At 34.8% G+C, this 25,319-nt stretch overlaps 1 protein-coding gene across 1 annotated transcript in view; it reads left to right on the top strand.

The window, feature by feature from the left end:
- Positions 1–25,319, top strand: part of SLC2A13 (solute carrier family 2 member 13) — a 308,538-nt gene that overhangs the window by 198,004 nt on the left and 85,215 nt on the right. The window contains exons 5-6 of the mRNA XM_019736318.2: positions 15,191–15,354; positions 20,283–20,403. Coding sequence (XP_019591877.2) covers positions 15,191–15,354; positions 20,283–20,403 — 285 coding nt within the window. The remainder of the gene's footprint in view (positions 1–15,190; positions 15,355–20,282; positions 20,404–25,319) is intronic.

Raw genomic sequence — 25,319 nt, forward strand, 5'->3', positions numbered from 1 at the left:
TTTCCCCTTTAATCATTTCAGTGTTACAATTTTTAATCTGTCTCAAACATACTCTGGATTGAACCATTCTGATATCTATGTTAAATCAATTCAGAAGGACAAATTATTTTTGTAGACTTGAAAGCAAATTTTATCATTTCTCAACATTATTTTCTTATATCCAGTAAACTTTTTCCTTAAAGGTTTTAGTACCTTGCTTGTCTGAATGTTGATTATGAATCAGAGAAAAAAATTGAACCATAACATTGTAATTCCTTTTATTCATCATGTTCATAAATGTTCTGTTAATCGGATTCAATATGTGGGTAACCAGTATTCAGTGTATTAGAATTAAGCAAATTAAAGCAAAATAAAATTTTAACTCAAAAGTTATGATGGCCATATTTTTTACTGATAACAGTTAGACTTACAGGCTTTCAGAGTCCTTCATTTTCAGTTTAGTTAACAAAGCTGCTACGATTTCCCTATCTCAAGGTCAACTGATTACAACCTTAAGGCCATCTACAACCTTAATTTTCCTTTATTATGTAAAGCAACATATTCCCAGATTCTGGGGATTAGGACATAGACATCCTTGGGAAGCCATTACTCTGCCAGCCACAATGTGGGGTTTTTTTTCAGTTTTATAAATAATAGTTATAATAATGATGCTCTAATTAACTTCCTTCTACAGGAATCTTTAGTTACATCTTTATTTTTTTTAAGATAAACAGATGGCCAGCTTTTTCCTGTAAGTTAAGCAATATTCAACTTATTTCTGTATTAAATATAACTCCAGATTTTCAGTAGTCCTAATAATTGTCTGATTTAGGACTGAAAAAAGTGATATAGACATATATTACTTAGTATTGGTGACTGAGGTTATTACATAGGTTGTAGAGTTTCTACTCACATGTAGCAATTTTATTGCTACTTCTTAAAACTAGAGGTTAATATGTAGAAATATAAAAATTACTGGCCAGAGACAAATTGGAAATAGAAGCTGATAAAAATATGAAGAATTATATTTATTTTTCAATTGAAATGATTGTAGGGTTGTGGAGTTTTTTGGGGGGGGGGTTTTGTTTTGTTTTTTTGAGGTTTTTTTTTTTGTTGTTTGTTTTTTTGGGTTGTGTGTGTGTGTGTGTGTGTGTGTGTGTGTGTGTGTGTGTAACATATTAAATAAGAACAACAAATGAGGTTTTATACCTTAAAGTAAAATGTTCACCACTAAAACATAAACTCTGCGTGTACTCACTTCAAGTATATAATAGTGTAAGCATACCCTACATACATTCACACTCTAATAATTATAAAATACAGGGTTACTTATTAGAGTGCAAGATTATACTTGTATTAGTATATCTTAAAATTTTTCATTTAATATAAAAGAGCACAAGAATCTTCCAATGCTTTAAATGCTGAGAGAAATATATAACATCCTGAGAGAATAAAGAATAATTTAAATACATAATGAAAAATTTAGCAACAAATATGAGATTGATAACAAATTTTGGGATTTGAATTTGTGATACATAATTAATAAATAAGTAAGCAGCCTGATACATATGATCTGCAGAAAGATACAGTAGGTCTAATAAACTTTAAAATGAAGTAGTATGATATGATAACATGAACTGACATCTCATGTTATCCAGATGAGCATGACATCTTGTTTTCTTTTTGCAAAAATAAGAGCAATCCCTTCATCTAGTTTATGTTTATAAATATTTTTAAAACCATAGTATCACAGCTAACGTTTAAGCTACAGTGTTCAATATGGGGAGAGTTTTCATTTTAATTATTGAATCCCCATGTGTATTCTCAAAAAGTAAACATTTTAAACTATTCAAAAGAAAAATGACTGAGTAATTATGGTTATATTCTGGAATAATTTTGGTTTTTATTCAAATATAAACAGATACTAGCTATATGAGTCAGATCATAGTTGTATGAATCAGGATATAAAGTTAAGTCCCATAAATTACTAGTATTATATTATAAATTTTTGATTACTTTGTAAGTATTCCAAATAGAGGAAAATACTATGGTCAGAAGGATTTGTGTGTCAACCACCCTCTTTGTTTGTTACGTTACTGCTAACATCATACTAAGTATGACCAAACAATGATCTTGCAAAGTTAGTTCAGACTCTCTTACAATTCTGTCCTATCTGGGAAAGGGTGACTGTTTAAAATCAGGGTAAGTTTTGCACGCTGTCACTAATTATAAGTGCTTCTTAGTTGTCTGTTTTAAGTTACAAACCTAGAATGGAGAAATTCATACCCGTTTTCTTTGCACTGGAGGTGGCCTGCCTATGTGGCGCTGCTGGATCTCCACAGGGCATACCTCATCTAGGGGCCTTTGCTCAGTCAAGACAATCAATTCGTCATTTGTTATCTGCCATATCAGGGCAATAGAGTTTCCTAGCACTCCGGCACAAGGTTGAGAATGGGGTGCAGATGTGGGGTATAAAACAGGAGCAAACTAATTTTGGAAGGTTCCTGAAATTAGAAGAAAAAGGATTGTTCACTGACCTGTTCACACCATTCCCCTCTGGCTTCTGCCCTATTTAATCAATCAGTGGAAGGAGAAACAGAAGAGGGGCCTCATACAGTGACAAGAATGAACACATATTTCTTGGCTCCAGGTTCATGCTCTTATGCTTTTTCCTCTTTGTGTCATTGATATTGTCACTCTGTGCCTTCCTTGCCAAGAAGAAAGAACTCCTAGAAATTGAAAGAAAAAAAAAAAAGATTTAAACTATAACAGTGGCCTTCATAACAGAATAATGGTTCCTCCCCACTCTCTGTGGAATGGGCATAACTAACCCAGGCCTCAGCTATGGTCATTAGAATAAAAGCAGCTGGAAGAAGACGAAGCCTACCCTCTGGTGCTTTAAAAAATATTTTGTTTTGTTCAATACATAGTAATTCCTTGCCCCACCATCACCATGAGAGACTGAGAGAGCGAAGAACTCTACTTCCCCCTTTTCTCATACATTTGTAAACATGTTCTTTTTATTTAATCCCCTATAAATCTGCTCTTTAAGTTTATTATAATTGATTTAGAGCTCTTAGTGGACAGGAGTGTTTAATCAGCTTTGAGCCTGTGGGATAGGCTAGCGCTCTAAATTCCGCTTAAGGGGCAGCATACTTCTGGGATGTGTCTTGTAACAGGCTGGCTGCCCATCCATAGGCCCATCTCTGCCTGTCTCTTTCTAACTAAATGCTTTTATGATTTTTATATTTTATGAATTTCACTATCAATGACAACTTATTTAGCAGCAAAAGTGATAAACTAGACAAAAGAGTTTAGCTATAGAAAAAAAACAAAAACACGTTTTCTGCAGAAAAGACGTAACGTGGTAAATGTGCATAAGGTTTTGTGTTTTGCCCAGTGCATCAGGTGAATGAGCAAGGATTTCTGTAACAGTCTCTTTGGGATCCTGAGTATGTATGAGAATGGAACGAAGAACCTTTATGTTGAGTTAATTACACCCTAAAAATGCTGAGCATTGACTCTTACCAGGTTTGCATTTTCCTAAGGTGTTTGAGATGATTAAATGATATAATATGAGCAGAGCACATTTGGACACTACTTGGTATATATTTAGTGTTCGTTAGATGTTATTTCTTCTTTTCCTCTTTTATCAGAAGACAAGTTCGGCCGTCAGTTCCAATTCTAAAGTTGAATTTCTTGGGCTCCTGGAAAATGCTCAGTAAATGTTTGCCATTTTTATTTTTTTTCTGTATTTTCTTATAAAGCAGCTTTAGATTTTCATCATCAGGAACAGGAATTCTACACACATAAAGGAAAGTAGAGAATTAAGACAATGCCATCAATTCAAACACAAAAATAGTTAACTCAAAAGTATTTTCCTAATTCTTCTGGTTTTTCAGAATTAGTTAGATGATTTCAGTGCTTCTCCATAGTATCTATGAATTAAAAGGTTTTTCATGCGACATTCCCTCAGTAAAGTTTTAATGTTTTGTTGATAATTGTTTTTCTTCTTCTGGTCTCATTTCATGTACATGCAAAGGCAGACTTTTTCTGTCATCTGTGAAAAGTCCCACCGTTCTGCTAAAAACTGAACACGTGTGTCCTGTTGCTGTCTGCATGCACTTGAAATGAACCAAGTGAGGTTTTCGGGCTTTCCATTTGAACATCAAAGGGCACAGTGTCCCCAAGAGCCCCCACATCAAGGGAGCCGCCTATTTAATTTACTCCTCAATAATGCATTGGTGAGTCAGGCTTCTCTTTGCAGTCTTTTTTGGCCTGGGGCTGTTAGAGCTCAACTAGTTCTTCTGCTGTTAAAAAATTGATCAGCTTTCTTTCCCTGATATTTGGAAAAGGAAAAATAAGATTTATCCATTTAAAATGGATAATTCAAAAGTGTTCACTTCTGTCCTTCCTTACTCCAGCAAAAGTTGGAAGGCTGAATTAGATAAGCAGTAAGGACCAATCAACATTAAAATTGGTAATTTAGGTAATAGCAAAAAGTAGGAAAAGATAAGATGGTTTCTACATAAGAAATTTGCTGATACAAACTAGGTCAGAAAGCCTGTCTTTTTCAAAGTGGCATTCGAACCCCCGATGTTAGAATCTCTTGAAATGAATCAGAATCCTGTGCAGAGGTGGGTGGGTAGGGGTGAGAAAGGAGGGCGGACAAGCAGGAATCTTGCATTTGTTGCAATCTCCAGATGATTCTTATTCACACTGAAGTTTGAGCATCATGTTTCTCTAAATGTTTTAGCAGCCAGTACAAAAAGGAAGAGATGTTTTGTTACATGATTCAGTGTCCCAAAGACAGAAACAAATCAGTTACCCCAGAGAAGCACAAGAATTCCTCCTTTACTAAAATCAATGAATTTCTTCTCTCTGAGTGCTTGGTGGTAATATAAAATCCATTAATATTCATCTGTCTTTTCATAGAAAGTGTGTTGTAATAAGCTAAATTCATAGATATTGGTGTTGATATCTACAACAGGTAAGTCATGCCATAAAGTAGAAGGAATTTCTTTATCCTTCATCTACAGTATAGCAGGAGAAAGAGAAAACAAAAAATAATTGTCTCTGTACTTACATGTTAGACGATGGAATAAAATAAATTACTTTGGCACCTTGTTCATATATTGCATTCTCCTTCCCCCGCTCACTCTTGTTCTGCAAGCCCACTCTTTTCATTAAGAGATGAAATCATCATTGTGGAGAGTTGAAGAGTGAGCATATTAAGGGACTTTCAAGTGTAGTCCGTCTGTGTTGTTCTCAGTGTGGGGAACTGAGCAATCCTGTTGACCTTACGTCTTCCTGTCTCTCCAGTATGCCCTCTCACCCATCAATTAATTCTTTGGCCTCATGAGCCCCAGTGGGTGGAGCTCCTCCATTTTCAGTTTTCATGGATCCCCTGCGTCAAAGGCACATGTTAAATACAGTCACATTCAGATCATTGCTATCTCCTATGGAATAAAAATCAAGAATTCCCTTCCTGGCTATAACATCCATCTCTGACACTACAGATTTTCTAGTCAGTGAACCAAATAAGTAGGTATTTGTCATCCTGATTATGACTTACAGTCTCTCAAGTCCTTTCCTATTCTCCCTGTGTATGATCCTGGAGCTGGTTTTAAACGCTCTCCCAGACTAAACCCTGTGGTAACTAGCATCTTAAATTCCTGGCCTTTTTGTATTTTTTTTCAATCCTGGCATATGAGAATCCAGTAATATGGCAAATTGAAATCACTAATTAATTACTTGAACTGTTATGTGGAGTTACATAATCACTGCCCTTATGTTCCAGGACCACTTTACTTGGACTCTTCTCATTGAACTTGGCCCATTGTGGTGTAGTTTTTAAGTGTGTGGCAGTCTCCCTCCGTGCAATGCAAGCCCCTGCCCTCCCAAACAGTCCCAGATATTACTTGTCTATTTATCTCCTACTGTGTCACATACTAAACCCTGAATAAATACATTTGAATTGCATGTAATTCTGACATTCAGCCATTAGGTACTTTTTTTCCATTAGAACATCTATTAGTATTATCATGTCTAAGTATTTGTTGAATTGAGTAGATAAGCTGGGAATGTATTCCAGTGTCTTCTTTGCAGTGTTTTGGGTACCAAAAGGTAAATGGCATGGATTATTTCATTTAAGAAAATACTGAGTTTGGCAAAGAAAAAAATAAGTTAAAAGTGTCTTTCTCTGAAGACAAACATATTCCTTATGATTATTAAATCTTGTTTGTTTTTTAAATAATATTGTATTTAGTTCGCAGAGTTGGAGGCTTATGCTGCCTGAACACAATGTGTGACATGTTCTAATCTATAAAACTTTAATACTTTAAACAACACTTTTAAATAACATAGGCTTATTATAGAAAATTGGAAACATAAAAAGAAGAAAAGGCACCTAAATTCCACCACCTAGATATAGTGTATCTTAACATTTTAGTGTATTTGTTTATCTTATTTTTCTGTGGTTGATTTTAATAGTTGAAGTTCTGCCCTTCACATAATTTTGCACTTTGCTTTTTTCACTTCATCCTGCATGCACTTGATCTATTTTTTCCAGCCTGATTCCACAGCGACTCAGAGTTATAAATAATGTGCATAAAGCTACATATCTTTGCATAATCACACTTTTGTGTGACCATGCTCCAAAATGTTGCTTTTATTAGAATGAAAGTTCTTGCAAACTTTTGCTTACAAACAAACCTTTGAGTCCATTGTATTTTAAAATAAAATACTATTTTGTTCCGTTTTCATAGTCAGCTCCGAGAGCAGTGTTTTTCATAAATTAAATGCCAGGACCTGCCCTTTTTTCTCACTCAGGCTCTGAAGCCTCCTGAGAGGAATTTTAAATAGACTGTCACCTTTTTTCCTCTTGTTTGCTTTAATGAGGCATTAGATGGCACCACTTGAAACTAGAGGGACAATAAATGATGGAAACAACACTAGTTTGTATCATTGTTTGGGTAAAAATACTCACAAGTCATATACAATCATTTTTTTTTTTTAATGCTCTCTTCCCCAGCCTTGAGGGTACCTGGGAACTGAAAACTGGCCAGTGGAGTACAAAGGATGCAACTGAATCAGGAAATCATGGTGGCGAGGAGTGTGTTGAAACTAAACCATTCAAAACACAACCTCTACCCTTCCCTCTCACCCTACTCGAGAAACTATTTTTATTTCTTTAAACCCACTGAATTGTTTGAATAATTTATTTTGAATATTAGCTATTATAATTATTTAAGAGATTAAAATTTAGTCAGATAGACTAAAAACCACTGAATTATACTCTTTAAAAAGGTAAGTTTTATGGTATATGAATTGTATCTTAATATGAATTTTAAAATAAGGCAAAAAAGAGAGAGATAGAAGTCATTCCATCTATTAATTCATTTATATAAGCATTTACTAAATGACTGAAAAAAAAAAAAATTGGTAGCCTGCTTTGGTGGTGGCAAAGGTGCATCATACCTAGACTGTTTTGGGGAGAGTGTATAGTCTAGTAGGGGAGATATGATGTGTATTTAAGTAAGTATTACCAGAGGGAAAGGGTATTATAAGAGAGGTACAGGTAAATTGCTGAGGAAAAGCAGAAGGAAAGATTCATAAATTCCAGCAGCAAACGTTGAAGAAAGAATTTAGAAAAAAGTGTTTGAGTGCTGATTGATTTTCCGTGAATTAATGTAGAATTGATCAGGTAGGTAGGCTGGTAGATTTGGTGGTGGTGAGATGAGGGAGCAACCCTCTGATTGCTCATACTTTCCTCAGGGAGAATTAGGCACGATTTTACCAGAGGCGGGATAGATTGGGAAGTGGAAAGAAGGGAGATACTATGAACTCATCCTTTGGAGAGTTGTAGAGGGTGCATCTTTCACATGTGGTCAATTTGTGTGTTTTTGTCTAGAACCTTTTGGCGGCTAGGTGTAAGTGAAGTGCAGAGGGGAAGAATAACTGGATATAGGTAAGCAGAGTTGGAGTTTATGACATGAATATGACAAAGGGGAAACAGGCCAGGGAATTTGAGAGTGGTGAAAAGAAAGTAATTCTAATGGTTTGGGGAAGTGGATTTTCAAAGTAGTGTCAGTATCACCTGGAAACTTGGTGGAAATGCAAATTCATGGTCCCAGAATCAGAGGCCCAGGGGTGGGGCTTAGCAATCTGTGTTTTAATAGGACCTCCAGGTGATTCTGTAATATACTAACCTGACAACCAGTGGTTTGGGAACTCTAAACTACTTAAGGCAGTAAGTACAGTTATGGAAAAGGGGAAGAAATGATGATGATGGATAGCTAAAAAGAAGTAGAGTATATATATGGTGTATATAGAGTGTATGTATCTCCATGAAGTGAAGAATTGTGTGAGTGGAGGAATTCAAGAAAGTGAGCCATGAGGGTAGGCAGTGCTGTCCGAGACTAGGATACTTGGAGGATTTTAGAAGTGGAGCAATTAAGAAACTCCCTTGTTGAATGGGATCGTCCATATTGGTGCTACTCTCACCAAGAATCATGACATGGATAGGAGTGGAGAAAAAAATTGTGAGGCAGGTACTGAAATCGCCATTGCATGAGGAGTGACAAGAAAGCAGGCAGACCGCTACAGGAAGGTTAGAGGTTGGTGTAATCTAGCTCATTTCTTTCCCCTCGTCTTCCTCTCCCCTTCCTCAGATATATAGGACAGGAGAGAAAAATAGCTTGGACTCTAAATCCAAACTGAACTAAGGTAGTGCCCTCATGTCCAGACTTAGAGCACAAGGCACCAGGAAAGAGTATGGGAGGGCTGGGCCAAGAAGATTGAGTCATATTAGTGAATCAAAGGTTAGTATGGAAGTAAAAGACCAGGTGGAAATGGGTGACCTGGAAGTCATGGATTCTTACTTGTTACTGAAATAAGCAATAAGCAAGTACGTGAGACATGATGAGGCAACGGGAAAGCCCTCTTAGCTGACGTGATTAGGATCAGCACTTGTGTGGTTAACTGAAAATGACAGTTATGAGAAAATGATGCATTATATCCCTTCAGCTCTTTATTTTTAGTTGTATAGTAATTGATCATATCCACTGCTTGAACTTCCAAATTATTTTTCCTGCATAAACCACACTGAGGAATGCCATCTATGAATTCCACATTTAGTTCCTTTCAAGTAAAACAAGAACTAAAAAACACTTGATAAAACCCAAAGGTAGAATCTTTCTAGATGTTTTTACATTTTATCCCTAACTTTTTTATGATTGTGTTGCCTACATAATTTTTTTAATAATTTACCTTTATTTACTCTTTTCAAAGTGTACAGTTCTGTTTTTAATACAACTCTCGCTTAGAATCTTGTGTTCTACTGATCTTTGTATTATTTGGTTAAATTACATAATTGCAATGACAAACATAAACAGCTTTGGGAACAAACACACCTGATTTGATGTATCTAGAATTCAGCAAATGGGAGACAAGAGCCAGCATGAACTCCTGAATATCCAATATCCTATTGGTGTATGTTTTATAGAAAGAATAGGTTAATCTGGCAAATTGATGAGTCGGAGGTCAGATTAGAGAGCTTCTATCATTGTTGCATAGTGGAAGAATAGTGATGCATAGAGGAAGGTCAGTGATCAATTGGGCTGGGTGGGACGAGATTTCTCCTGAGGTTTCCAGAGGTATGAAGCCAGGGTGAGGGGACAGGCCTCTGAGATGAAGAATAGGTCACATCGGCAACACTGAGGATCTGTAGAAATCCCTTTTAAATTCCTTTGGAACATTTTTACTGTATTCTTTCCAAAAGATTAATGAAATTATTTAACTTATGAAAATGGTCGGTTTTCTGAAGATTAGTATGATTTTTGGATCATTGCTTGGTTTAAGAATGGTAGTATGATAAAAGCAACTACTATGTTAGGACAAAATACATGGATAATATACATGAAATCTGATTTCTACTTTTCTTCTAACATTTAGTTTTTTGCTCTATGGCTTGCATCTAATACAAAGATTTCTGAATGTATAAAATACATAGAATAGATTGCAAAATTTTAATCATTTTTTGAAACCATTTTTAAGACCTTTGTATTTGGGTGAAACATTTTTCTCTTAAAGCTGTTGGTGTAGTTTCCATAGTTATCCATGTTTTTGACTGTATAAACACCATCCCAAGAGGAAAATATATTTTTTTCAGTTAAAAGAACATCTTTTATTAAAATGACTTTAAATCTATAATCAATGTACTTTGGCGTATGATACAAATAAATATACTGATAATACTAAGAACTAAAAGAGCCAAACAACATATCTTAGACAATGGGACTCTTTCAGGGCTTATAGTCAGTCAACTAAGTTCTAGTCTTCTCATTTCACTTGTTCTTTATCCCACGTATGAACATGACCCCTAAGACCGTTGAGGAAGACAAGGTTTGTAGATGACTAATTTGGAAGCTATCTGCAACTCTGCCAGAAAATATCACCTTTATGCTACATGAATTAAAATAATTATGACTAAATTTCATCTTTTAATTTGTCTTATTTAGACTGGCTCTCGGTGTCAGGAAGAGTATATTCCATGTCTCTTTCATTCATGAAATGAAAGTCTTTAGAGTTTCATGCCAGAAAAAGTTTGTCTTTATTATGAACTGGTAAGTTTTGTTTTGTAAGACAGACAAAACTATCATTTATGATTTTACCGTGGCTGCCAGGAATTTTAGAGCTAGCTTGTAGTGAGTATGCAGCTAAAGTTTTCATATAATTATCTTCAACTTCTGCCTTCTTACTCTGTCTTACCAGTCTTTAATTTTTGTTTTGGAAATTCTGTCATGTGTTTTCAAATAAATATTCTTAATTCCTTTTTGTAAGTTGGTGGTAAATAAATTCAACAAACAATAATTGAGGCCTACTTCTTGCTGTTCAATTAACTCTGTTACCCTGGCAGTAGTGAAAAAGACAGGCTCTGGCTTCAAGAAGCTGAAAAATAATTAAAATAACTTTTTCAGAAATTCCTGGGGAATGCACTGTTCAAATAGGAACATAAAATAGGTATTTTTCCAGGCATATAAAGTGCTCGTGTTTATTCTTGTATTGCTAATTAAAAGTCATCGTTAGAACAGCTTGCTTTTACCAAATCCTGTATATTTTCTAGAGCTATTTTGTTTTATTCAGATTTAAAATTCAGGACTGGAAGCTGGGTCTCACATAATCTCTTGAGGTAGCAATGCACCTCAAGAGATCTACCTCAAGAGATTTGTTTTGCTCTTAGATGTCTACAGAGAGTTGTGAAGTTGGCGTTCTGTGAGAACACACTGCCATCAGGCCTTTGAACTTCACTCTGGGAATGAGACGGTACGTGTGAGATGACCAGAGGTTGTCCAGGGAGTCTTTGAAGAAGATGATAGCTTGTCTGATGGGTATTATAGAATGATTTTGAAAAGAGAGGCATCCCTACTTTGAGTCTAAAAAGGAAAGAAAGCCTCTTTCTGTTGTTCATATTGTTCTTTTATGAAGAAGACTCTCTTGTGTTTTGTGTAACTTTAGAATGAATACCCAGTCCCTTGAAAATTCAAACTACTACATAAAGGCTTAGAACATTGTAAATACACTGGTAGCCCAGTACATAAATGGTTGGCCTGATAGATCATTTATGAAAACACTGGAAGTCACACATTTTAAAATGTACGTTAAATGTATCTTTTCACCACTCCATAACCTAACTTTTAAAAACTAGATTCGTGAATTATTCTGACCTAGATATGTCATTCCCTGCCCACATGAAAGAATATAATTATTGCCTGAATTTTTCTGGAACTGATTACCCTTTAAATGAATGCCCTTGCCTTCATTTCTTATCTGCTCATTCTAACTATTGGCCTTGTGCTTATTTTATTGCTTATTAGCACCTTAATGTGATAGGCAGAATAATTCCTTCCATCCCAAAAATACATGTTGTAATCCCCACAACCCATGAAGATGTTACATTACATAACAAAGAGAAATTATGGTTGCAGATTGGATTAAATCTGCTAATCCATTTATCTAAAAAATAGGAGATTATGTTCATTATGTGGGTTGGCCCAATGTGATCACAAAGGTCCTTAAATGTAGCTCAGGGAGGCAGAAGAGGATGGCAGAGTTAAGTGACATGAGAGGAACTTGACTCTCCTTTATTGGCTTTAAAGATTGAAGAAGAGGGCCCCACATGCCAGTGAATTCAGGAGACTTCCAAATCCCAGAGAAGGCAAGGAAAACTATATCCCAGAGCCTCCGGAAAGGAAGACCCTGCTGACACACCTTGGATTTTTGATATCCAGTGACACTCAGGTCAGATTTCTGACCTACAGAACGGTTAGAGAATAAATTTGTGTTGATTTAAGCCACTTAACTTGTGGTCATGTGTTATGACAGCAATAAAAACCAACACATTTAGCAGTGTTCAAGAAAAGAAAATGAAGATGAAACTCAGGGCACTCCATCCTGGAAAAGATTTAATGTGGGTGGAAGTTGCAACTCTTGCTGACAAGGAGATACGAGGCCATGGAATTTCAGCCCCTGTTCTCACTGTTTTCCCATTAATACAGAAAATCTTCAGGTGCCTGTTGGCAGTATGACCTGCAATAAAACGCTTCTCCAATAATACCTTTGTTTCGGTCCACTTCCAGTCTGCCCATGTGGCCATCATTAGAGTGATCTTTTCATAGAACACATTTAATTGTTATTTCTCTTTCAAGTCCATTTTATGATTTCCACTGCCTACAGATAAAAGCTCAAACATGTAGGATGGCAGTCAAAATCTCTCTGCAACAGAAGCTTCTGCTGCTGTCTTATGCCACACTTCTCTTTTTTCTGCACCTTATGTTCAGCCAAAGTAGGGTTCTCACAGTCTATGAGCCCAGCTTACTATTTTGCACTTTTCTCCTTCATGCGGGTCATTTCCTTTACCCCTTGTATCCTGCCAGATCATACCTGCTGGCAAACCCCTATGAATTCTTCAAGAAAGTCAAATGTTAATTTCCTGGAAAATCAAGAAACTTACCACATCAAATAAAGTTGTTTTGTTTGTCCTTTATGCCACATGGTGATATGTATACCTTGCGATATTAAAATTATTTCCATTTGTTCCTCTTATGCTAAACTGTGAGCTTCTTAAGGGCAACAACTGGGTCTAGTAACATATCTATGGGATCTTAGTGTTTCACACAGCTTATATAGTAGGTACACAATAAATAAATATTAAGTGAATGAATGATTCCGTTACTTGACCTGGCGAACACACCACAGAGATGCCATGAAAATGCAGGTTTCTGACTCTCAGGCCAGTCTTTGGTTACACTCTGCCTCTAAAACTTAAGTACCATAAAAGAAATGTCCTTATATAAGTAAGGAACTTTATGTATTTTAATTAGATCTCTGACACTGTCCAATTTATTTTGTTTGATACCACTCCTCTTTCTATCCCTTAACACTTTCGATTTTGTGATTTTATTGTATTGAAAATGAAAACATTGCAATAATCTGTTTTATTTATAATTTTTTTATGGCTCTATTTGGAAGAATTATTTTGTGCAATGTATGTTTTTATCCTTAAAACATTGAGAAGACTGTAATTTAATAGAATAGCATGACAAGTACAAATTTTGGGGGCTTTAAATATTTCAGTTTTCTCTAAGCATTTCTGTTTTCTTCCTTTCTAGATTTGGTATTTATGTCAGTTTCTCAGTGATTACATATAGGTTTGACCTTGATACCTAGGTCTTTATGAAAATGAGATCATACATACATATGAGATCATATACATGAGATCATATGAAACTTGGAAACTGTAAAGCACTACTCAGAATTGTTATCATATTTTATTATTACTTTTCAATCTGACTGCAGAGCATTCACAAAATCATGATGATGGGAGTAGTTCCACTGGGAATTTCTCTTTTATAACAGCTGTCAGAATTCAAAATCTTAAAACGGTTGGCATAATTTTTAGTGTGATTAGTACAACACATCCTTCATGCTGCATAGTAGTTCATAAGTTTGGTTTACTACTTTCAAAAATAAAAACTTTTTGTTAATATGCATGAACCCATGTTGGTGTTACTATTTTATATAAAATCATCCTTTAGAAAATGGTGGACAGAAGCCATTGATGAATCAATGAGACTTCAATGTATTTAAAACAAATTTTATTTTTGAAATATTATGAAAATGTTGATAAATATCCAAAAACTGTAGATGGTAACTATGGAAATATGCAGCATGATTGAACACTGCTTGACTGTCCACTGTTGGATTAGAGTAAAGCTAACTTGTTTTAGAATGGCTGGAAAAGCTAGGCAGAGCCATGGTTCAGAATGTGTCGTTAGGATTTGATTTCTATCACACTTGATAGGTTATTCATCAGGAGTATTTTGCTGCCTTGGTTTTAAGGGCAGCTGTACAGTAATCTTCTTATATAGCCTTTGATATTTTCACCAGAAAAGAAATGATCTGTGAGAAACCTGTCATCTTTAAACATGCCAGATGTACCTCCCATTGTACATCAACAAATTGGCATTGTGGTTTTTTAAGAGCCAGTCTCCAGTAAAGTCATTTGGGGTGGGGGAGGGGGCAGGAAAAAACTATGCCCAGCACCTACTCATGCAGATCATGCTAGAGACTTACCAAAGAGTACACTTCTCTAGGAAGCACAAAACCATTCTCATGTCCATCATGTCAGTTTTTCATCTCCTTCTGGGATGCCAGATAAATTGACACATTCTTCTTACTCCATGTGTCCTTTTCCAAGATACTCTTTACTTGTTTGTACCAGATTTCTGCCATTATATCTCACTTTCCTTATTATATGCAGCGAGTCTCTTTTCTCTTATAAGTACATCATTGCACAGTGTTTGATGACTCCTAATTTATTCCAGGGATTGGAGCTTATCCTTGATAGTTTTAGTGAAATTACCAACTGCCCTTGTCCCTATTTGTGGGGTACATTTTACTTTTGAAGCCTGCGGCCCTCTCTCCACTTGCTTGAGTGTCTTGTCTTGATTATATAAAGTTCAAAATAAATTTATCTGAACAGTCTTTTTATCGTGATCCTTTAAACAGTTTGCATTAATTCCCACATTAACTTGATGTTATTACTGGAGCTACACATGGTTTTTTGAGGTCAGGTAGGTATTTTTCTTTACGAATAAGTCTGTTTCTTTGAGTAACTATCAGCAACAATTGTTTTATTCTTGCCTCACAGGTACTACAGTGCAACCATTCTGCAGATGTCTGGTGTTGAAGATGATAGACTTGCAATATGGCTGGCTTCAGTTACAGCCTTCACAAATTTCATTTTCACACTTGTGGGAGTCTGGCTTGTTGAGAAAGTGGGCCGCAGAAAGCTTACCTTCGGTAGTTTAGCAGGTATGTGGCTGGATGAGGAATTCAATGATAAAATTTTCTCTAATGATGACAAGTTAACTTTCCAAGTACAATACCAATACCTTCTGATAGCGTGTTTTTCACCAAACAATAGAATTCCCCTAGACAAAAAGCTTATTAAAAAGAACTTGGTGAATGTTATGATTTGTAACTAGAAACTAGAATGTGACTAATCATTAGAATTGTTAAGAACAATTTGAATCTACCGAGGGTAACATTTTGAGTTATTATTTTGAGTTTTGCTCAAAAGTACAAAAGTGACAGGAATAAAATCTTTTTGTTCCTCCTTGGTTGGAAGAAAAACTTGGTATTCATAAACTCACTTTTTAACATGTTTTATTTTTAAGTTTAGAATAATATGGAAGTAAATCTGGAACATTTTGTATCAAAACTCTACAACGGTGGAATATTAGAACCATATAATTTCTTCACAAAGCATGGACAAACTCTTTTTGTGTATGAACCAGGCCTAAATTCTAGGATAAATTCTGGTTCATTAAGTTTGTATTCTATGATAGCTAAATAAGATAAAACCTTTCTCGCTTTCAAGTATCTTTTGTCTTTAAATGCTGCCCATTTCATTTATCATTTCTCTGTAGCACAAGGGCTGTTTCACTTAACAGAAGAGACCATCTTTGCTAGTGTCTTCACATGATTGCATAATATAATTTCCTAATCTTTTTCATATGTACAAGCAGATTCCTTATCAATTGGCTGTCCTCTAATAGCTCCTTTATAAGTTTACTTAGAGTGAGGATACATTTTTCTATTAAAATTTAGTTTCCATCCCAGCATTAACTATATTCTATTTTAACCAAATTATGCCTAAAACATTAATCTAGTAGAACTGCTTTAGGCCCTTGTCCCAGATTGGATGAGAAAATACATTCTGAGTTTCATACTCAGTCATTAAGAACACAAGCTCTCTCCCACCCCTAACTCCAGAAGGAAGGGTGGAATGCTTCCACCCTCTGTTCTTGCCTAAGCCATGGAAGACCTTGAATCCAGTAATGTACGTTGAACTGCAGTGTCAACACTGAGGAAAAGCTGAGGGGAAGATTGTCTGGCTAAGAGCCACGTTATACAGGGAAGTGGGAGGGAAAGTGAGTAAAAGTGACGGTTTAAAAACATACATTTATAAACCTGTTACAGAAACCAGAAGTGTTTAGCCTAGGAAGAAAGTCTAAGGGGAGATCTAAAGGTATCTTATTCTATAGCATATGGTAGCTGTTAAGAGGACATAGATTTTTATTGAATGTAAGAACAATATTCTTAATAATCAGAGTTATCCAAAAATGAATTGGACTGCTTCCTTACAATGGTAAATTCTCAAAAACAAAACAAACAAAAAGTATTGATGACAATTAAGTAGTTATACGCTAAAAATAAATTTCTACAGTTGGTTGGAAATTGAATTTGCTTATACCCCTGAGGTTCAGGTCAACTCTAAGAAGAGGTAATAGCCACTTAAATTTTTTTTTTTAAATGGATATCCTTCGTTTTTGACAGGGCCTCGATTATTACCTTAAAAGCTCTGTTTTCAAAGTAGCATTTCAGATCTTAAATTTGGGATTTGACTTTTGAGATCTGGGGAATCTGTGATTTTGAGATCCAGAGAAAAGCCTTTTCTAGCAGCCTCTTTTCCTTCATTTGTTGCATTTTAATACTTTCTCATCGATTCTGCAGGATTTTGAGGCATTATGGAGCCAGACTGTTTAGGTTTGAATTGTGTGACTCTGAAGAAGGTTCCATTTTCTCATCTGTAAACAGGGATTAACTATAGTCCCTACCTTATAGGCTTGTAATGAGAACTAAACCCATTTATACACGTATAGCATTTAAAACACTGACTGACCCAGACAGTAAAGTGCCCAGGGCATTTTAGTTATTACAGCATTATTTTTGCCAAAGAGTGATTTTTGTTGTTGTTTTAACTATAATGTGAAGTCAATTTGCATAATCAGAATACAGGAACTCTCCTGACCACTTCCAGCTGATGTCATGTTTCACCGCTCAGTGTAGGCCCTCACCCTGAATGATTTCCAGAGCCTCCCCTGACTATTAAGAGAAAGTATTAAGACAGTTATTTGGGGGCAGAGACCAAGGGGTTTCAGTGACTGCTGCTTATGAGCAACCTGTAGGCATTTTACTTTCCTGCCATGTTCTCTTTTCAACCAAAACCACCAATACCCCAGCTCCATCCACAACCATACCACACGGTGATGCCTCCAGCTTGAGAGAGATCTTCCATCAAGTAGGCACCTGATTTCCTTGTGATATGGCCAATTAAAATGATGATATAGATATTACATTGGTTTAGGAGGTAAAAGGCCTGGTGTTTTTTCTCATAGACTTCCTCTTTACCTGTACAAATATGCAGTTCTGGTTTTTAACTGTGATCAACAAAGTCACACTAGAACATAATGACCAATGGACATTTACACCTTCAGAAGAAAACATATTGCAAAACAGCCGTTTTAGTGTACAATCATCCCTCCGTATCCATAGGGGATTGTATCCAGGACCCCCCAGCTGATACCAAAATCTGCAGATGCTCAAGTCTCTTCTATAAAATGGCATAGTATTTGCATATAACCTATGCGCATTCTCCTTAAATCATCTCTAGATTACTTACAATACCTAATACAATGTAAATGCTACGTAAATACTTGTTATACTCTATTGTTTAGGGAACAGTGACTCGAAAAAGAATCTGTACATGTTCATTACAGAACTATTGAAGCCCTAACTACGTAGTACACATCAGCAACAATGTAGCTTTTTCCCCCAACTATTTTCTATCCTTGGTTGGTTGGATGTGGCGTATTACTCCAACATGACCCACGTAATAGATGTTTATGTCCCTTTCTGATACCAGTTGATTCTGGGTTAGTCATAGTTTTATATCAATGTTTTTATTTTATTCATTTGTATGTAGATATATATTTGATATTCTAATAGAGCTTAGTATTAGACCACTGTTCTATTTAAATTTCTTAAATTAGCCTAGAATTTTTAAACCTCTGATTCAGTTTTGCTCCCTATTTTATGTTTTTATTATGATTTATTTTATTATAGTGGGTTAAAAATAGTGGGAAAACATATCAAAATAATTTTTGAATAGGTATTCATTCTTTAAAAATCGTTACAAATAAACTATATTTAACTAGACCTGGACAAAGAAACTCTTTATACAAAGAAATATAAAGTATATCGTCCATGAATAATTTTAAATATGGGACATTTTGTGGTGTTCTGACTTAGGATATTTTCAAAGCTTGCTTAGAGAACTGGTCTTCCTTGTAAATATTACAAATTTAATGACAACCTCTTGATTCTTTTAACAGAAGAAGGTTTATATCTATGTAACTTTATGGCTTATAAATAAGAAAGCCAGACACACTGTGTTATTTTCCTCCAGATATTTTGGTAGTGGAATATTTCTGAAAACATCACTTCTAGCCTGTCTCCATCAGGATTACTAGGGGTACTTATTTTAAAAGGTGGATTCTTGTGTCCTACCCCAGATCTTCTAAATTAGGATTGCTTCAGTTGGGATATGGAGCTTATGCACTATAAACAGATTCCACGGGTGATATTTATACACACAGCGTGTGTTCTATTAGAGTCGTGGGAAGGGAATCGTTTTTTCTAAGTATTTACTAATAATCTCAGCCCTGTACCAGGTTAATGTAACTTATTACATCAGATATTTTTGAGAATGCTATTTATCCAACACACTTCACTTCCTGTGGAGAACATTATTTGGTAGATATGATAACTTAGAAGGATCAGGAGTATCAATTGATTGATGATCTTAAATTGCTGTGCAATGAGCTATACTACGGCAATAAATATTTTTATTTAAACTTTAAAAGTTAATGTCAGGAAACCTATGTCATTATGTAAATCATTAAAAACTTAGTCATTCCTTTCCTGTATCATAAATTTATAAAACTTTTTTCATACTCTGCCTTTAGTTGACCTGACAGTGTATCAGTCTTATTCTGAATCTAAATCCCTACATCTAAATCAGACGTTAAATCGAGAGAGTATTCTATGTTGCTCAAACAACAGCAATTTTTTAAAAATAATTTGTCAGCAATAACTGTTTTAAAAACATTTTACGTAAAATATCTGTCAAAAAAAAACAAAGTAGAGCATGACCATTTTTATTTATTGTTGCATGGCTGCAACAATAGTCAGAAATTGGAAAACTTCCTTATTTACCATCAGATGTCTCTAAGGGACTCAAAAATGAGTCTTTTAAGTGATATACTTAATCACCATTCCTACGCCTTAAAATCAAAAACAAATATTCCAAGTACCAACGGGAAAGATAATGACTACATGTGTTATATCACTTCTGGCATCTTAAAGTCTTTTAAAAATCCTGCTCCTCTTTAGTAAGAAATGCTATTTCAACTACTTTTGAAATATTCAATTTGTTACTTTTTAGTTTACTGATTTGGGTCTTACATGATCAAATGTCAGTAGAACATTTTCTTGGCAATGAAAGAACACTTGTGTAAATCTGTTGCCTTGCATCTTCCTGACATGTTAGGCATTCGATAATGTTGGTTGCGCTAATTGATTTTGAGACTGTCAGAAATACAAGCATTTTGTTTTGTTTTGTTTTGTTTTGTTTTGTTTTAAATCATTACCAATCTACTGCTTGCCTAGCAAATGTATTTGCTTGGAATCTCACTCTTGTCATGTCTTACAATGAATGTGCTAGTGAGTTTTTCTGATAATTTGTTATTAGGAGCATTTTTGTAATCCATTGAAGATAGATCAAAGTATTTTTCAGAGCTATGTCTTGCCAAACCCAGTCTACTTTGGAAGAATGTTGTCAACTATTCTTTGATGTAAAATGTTTTTTTGTTTTGTTTTGTTTTGTTTTGTTTTAGGTACCACCATAGCACTCGTTATTCTTGCTTTGGGATTTCTGCTATCAGCCCAGGTTTCCCCACGCATCACTTTTAAACCAGTAGCTCCATCAGGTCAAAATGCTACCTGCACAAGATACAGGTGAGATTTTGTTATGGTTCCCTTTCTAAAAATGCTAACTCTGAAAATGTCATTGTTTGCTTTTAACTTTTCTGAAATTTGAGAGATGAGTACAAGCTTGCTTATGGAAAAGGTAAGAAAATGGGAAAGGTGCTAGGGAGGGACCACCAGGCAAAGGAAAAGATATGTGAAGATACGAAGGTGGAACTGCTTAAGGAAATGTGAGTTGCTAGACACAGTTTTGGTGGTGTTTTTCTTGAAATTAATGTAGGGATTGATACAGAATCTAATTGATACAGAAATACTGTAGATTGATACAGAAATACTGTAGATTGATACAGAAATACTGTAGATTGATACAGAATCTAATTGATACAGAAATACTGTAGAACTATTTTAGGTCATACGTGACTCAGTAACATCTACATTCTAGCTGAAATAAATAACTTTAACCAGTAATTAAACTTTTCCATGATGTACATGTGTGATATAGTTGATTATCATCTGGATATTCTAACAGTTAATCTTTACTGAGTTCCGCAGGTATCCCCTCATTCATGTAAGCAGAAAAGAAAGTTTCCTCTCACTACTACTAGTTTTCTTCCTAAGGATGAGAAAGTGGAAAGGGAATGGTAGAAGACAGTGAAACGTGTTCTAATGGCAAGCTGCAGGTTTCAAAGCTCATTTAAGTCTAATGGTGCACACATTATGGGATAGATGGACAGAGAAATGGATAGATGGTCAGATAGACTAAAGAATGCCCAAATGAATTAAGATTCAGTGATTGAACAGATCAATTAATATATGTGGCAGCAGCGTTTCAAAGTTTTTTTACTTCATTTTAATGGTTGGAAAGACTAGCAACCCCTTTAAAACGTATGGGTAGAATGTGAATTAGCTTAAAAACAAAAAAATAATATTTCTTCAGCCTCAGGTAGATGGACACAGGTCTCACATAAAGGGGTAAATGATTTTATTAATGAATTTATCAATAATGGGTAAATGATTTATTAATTTTTAATCATGTATCCCTGTATGGAATTAAAAATTACAATTGATACACCAAATTCCAGTTGGAATCCACTTGGAGCTTCTGATTGAGCATGTATTTGTGGTGGCTTCTCATCACGTCAATGAGGAAGATATATATTATCATACCTTCCCAGTCCCAAACTGTGGTATCTGCTTGCCTTTGAAAATGAACAGGTATAGCTCCTCCTTTCTCATACTAATGAGTTTTATTTATTTATTGGCTTACTAATTGTTTATAATCTTTATCTTGTTCTAAAGAAGACTTAAATGTATCTTAATACAAGAGGTTAGCCTTAGCATAGACTCTTTATCATCTGGATAGTCTAACAGTTAATCTTTACTGAGTTCCGCAGGTATCCCCTCATTCATGTAAGCAGAAAAGAAAGTTTCCTCTCACTACTACTAGTTTTCTTCCTAAGGATTAGAAAGTGGAAAGTGATCTTTATTTGGACATCTCACCTCACTGCTAAATTGATAATAAAGCTGTTATCAGAATTCAGCAAGGTTTATTTTTGTTTCTCTTGATGTATATTTTAAGTAAAATGTTTTTAACACAGTTACCTCTGATAAATTATTTAAAAAATTGCTGTTGTTTGATCAAAACATAGATTCTGATGTCTGATTTAGATGTAGGGATTTAGATTCAGAATAAGACTAACACACTATCAGGTCAACTAAAGGCAGAAAGTCGGCCGAACAGTATGAAAAAAGTTTTATGAATTTCTGATACAGAAAAGGAATGACTAATTTTTTAATGATTTACATAATGAAATAGGTTTCCTGACATCAACTCTTAAAGTTTAAATAAAAATATTTATTGCCATAGTATAGTTCATTGCACAGTAATTTATGGTCATCAACCTATTAATCCCCCTGATCCTTCTAAGTTAATATCATCTACCTAATATGTCAAAGTAAAATTGTAATGAAGTGAGAAATGGTTCAGTCTCATTTTAGTCTTATCAAAAATGGGGAGCTATTTTTGAAAACTGAACCAAATTTCAGATGTCCTTTGGAAGTCAATGAGTATGAAAAACAATTGTTTATTATGTGCCTTTTTTCAGAGTAACATTAGTCTTTGTGGGAATTTGACAGTATGTATTTATAGTCTGAGTGATTTTATAAAATATTCCTGCCGTCCCTTTACTGCTTTTGTTGTGAAAACTTACCTGTACAGTTTTCTCCTTTCTGTAAGATAAACATGAAAAAGTCATGTCTGTCGTACCTTACAATGAGTAATGTTCATGCTATAAATAAATGTAGGTAGTATGCTTTCCCCATGGAATGATCCATATAGGAAAATTAAGCAAATAAAACATTTAAAAAGGAGAGTTGGTTTAATATTTATATTAAGAACATTGTATACCATTGGTAGGAGTGTAAATATTTTTCTCTGTTTTGGAAAGTAATATAGTTCTGCCTAATAAAAGTTAAATTCCTATGCTGATTGACTCAGCACTTTCACTTGTAGAAATCTATACACTATAGTGACAATTTATGTAATGCGTTCTGACTATAGTATGAGATTTAAGAAAGTGAATAGTTCAGAAACAGTGGTTCTTATTTATTTTATTTGTTCTTAAATTTATTGGGGGTGACATTGGTTAATAAATTATATAGGTCTCAGGTATACAGTTCTATAATACATCATCTATATATTTCATTGTGTGTTCACCACCCAAAGTCAAATTTTTCATCACCACATACTTCCTTACCCTCTTCTACCACCCCTCTCCCCACTTAACCACTGTTCTCTGTGTCTATAAGATTATTTGTTTGTCTTGTTCATTTCTTGCTTTCAGTTTTATATCCCACATATGAGTGAAGTCACGTGGTTCTCGACTTTTTCTGTCTGACTTATTTCATTTAGCATGATAATCTCAAGATCCATGCATGTCATTGCAAATGACATTATTTCATCTTTTCTTATGGCTGAGTAATAGTCCATTGTGTGTGTGTGTGTATCACATCTTTATCCAATCATCTATCAAATGTGCCACCATCTGAATAAAAGCTGTCACAGGGTACTAACTGGCTAGGAGAAATAACTTTAGTGTGGGTATCATCTAAATCATATATCTGAATGAGAACACACACATATATTCCTAATATAGCCTTCAGCTCTACACTCTCAAATTGCTGTTTTACTACCATTTTCTTATCCAATTAATCATATTTTCTTATGAGAACTATCCAAGCTTTGAGGATTTAAACCTTTCCTAGGTAAAACTTCCTTCAAATTTTTGACATTATTTATAAGTGTGATCTCAGTATATGCCAATCACTATCATAAAACCCTTCAAAGTAAACAAATATTTCCTAAAGTATACAATTGTAGAATTGCAAGGTACCCTTGCCTTCGGGTTTTCATCTCATCTCATTCATTCTTTCATGCATGCGTGCAGTTAAAAATATTTATGGAGCATCTACTCATAGGATTATAATAAGGATGCATTATTATATAAAAATCACCTAAAAACAGTGTTTGGCACACAAACATGACCCCATTGAGGAGCTTTAAGCAGGGGAGTGACTTGACCAGGTTTCCAATTCCAAACTCTCTCTGGGGGTAGGGATGCACAGAGAGTACCAACTGATATAGGGAGACTGGTTATTAGAGTTGTCTGAGAGAGGTGATCATTGCCTGGACTATGGTTGACATTAAAAATAAACAGGTAGACAAAGTCTAGGTATTTTTAGGAGAGAAAAATCAATTGGAATTTAAAATAATTAACTATTAGATCATGGAAATAGGATGGGGTAACTGAATTAGGCAATTACTATATTTTAGTAGGAATTGACAAGAGACTGCCTCTAATTCATCGTTCTTTTCCTTTCAATCGTTCTCAACTGAGAGTCTTACCTAGAATCATTAAAGGAGGTATTTAAGCTACCCATCTGTTATTTACACAGATCAGCCTCAGGAGGACAGTGGAGAATAGGTTAGAAACACTCCCCCAGGCGATCCAAAACAGTAGGTCCTGGAATGACTTCATTTTGTTATAATGCTGATGAGATGCCTTAGCAACTCTTGTTTATATCAATTAGCCTACGGTAAAATTGGTTTCATTATATGTCATTTCCCTTAAAGTCACAGACCCTCTTGATGATGTTAAGTCAGGACCTACTGTATGTCTTCCACTGAGAAACATTACCATAATGCTTCAATTTTTTTTTAACTGTCAACTTCCTTTCATTGCTTTTTTTTTCCTTTGTGAACATGTGAAACCAAGAGTACAAAAATAATGAATGTGGTTATTTTTCTATAGAGTAATATTTTCATGTTTTCCTCTCCACATGAAGTTTCCAAACATCCAAATTGATAAACTGTTGCTTCATTTTAGACCTCCCTGTGGTGGTGACACTGGTTTTGAGCAGCAGTATACACCTAACTAATTAATCCCTTCAGCAGTCATTTACAATAGAAATAATTTTGCATTAACTACACTTTTCTTCTCCTTTTGATGATTTAGCACACATCATTGGGATAGGCACTATAAGAGTGTTAGATTCAATCATAAAACTTTTATGAAACCATAGAAATGTACAGAAACGCTGTTAGCTCCTATTTTTCCCCAGTATTTAGCATCCTGGTGATAATGTATTTGTTTTCAATAATTCTTACCAACTTGACAATAATTATAGTATTATACTATGAATTGAAACGTTCCATTTTTATCGAATTTTGTTTTCTGCTTAGTGATTTCATTTAAAAGTTACCTATTTTACTTTATTTTTGGCCAGGTACAGGCTAATACTCCTTGAGGTGAATATTAATAAAACTACAGAAGAAAATATGTTACATCTGTTGAATAATATCCACAGAACTATTTCAGATGAGGATAAATATATGTAAATTGGTTGAAAAGAAAAATGAGTTGAAACAAAAATCTTACATAACCTTA

The sequence above is a fragment of the Rhinolophus sinicus genome, linkage group LG02, assembly GCF_036562045.2.
Source record: "Rhinolophus sinicus isolate RSC01 linkage group LG02, ASM3656204v1, whole genome shotgun sequence".
In the NCBI taxonomy this organism is placed as follows: domain Eukaryota; kingdom Metazoa; phylum Chordata; class Mammalia; order Chiroptera; family Rhinolophidae; genus Rhinolophus; species Rhinolophus sinicus.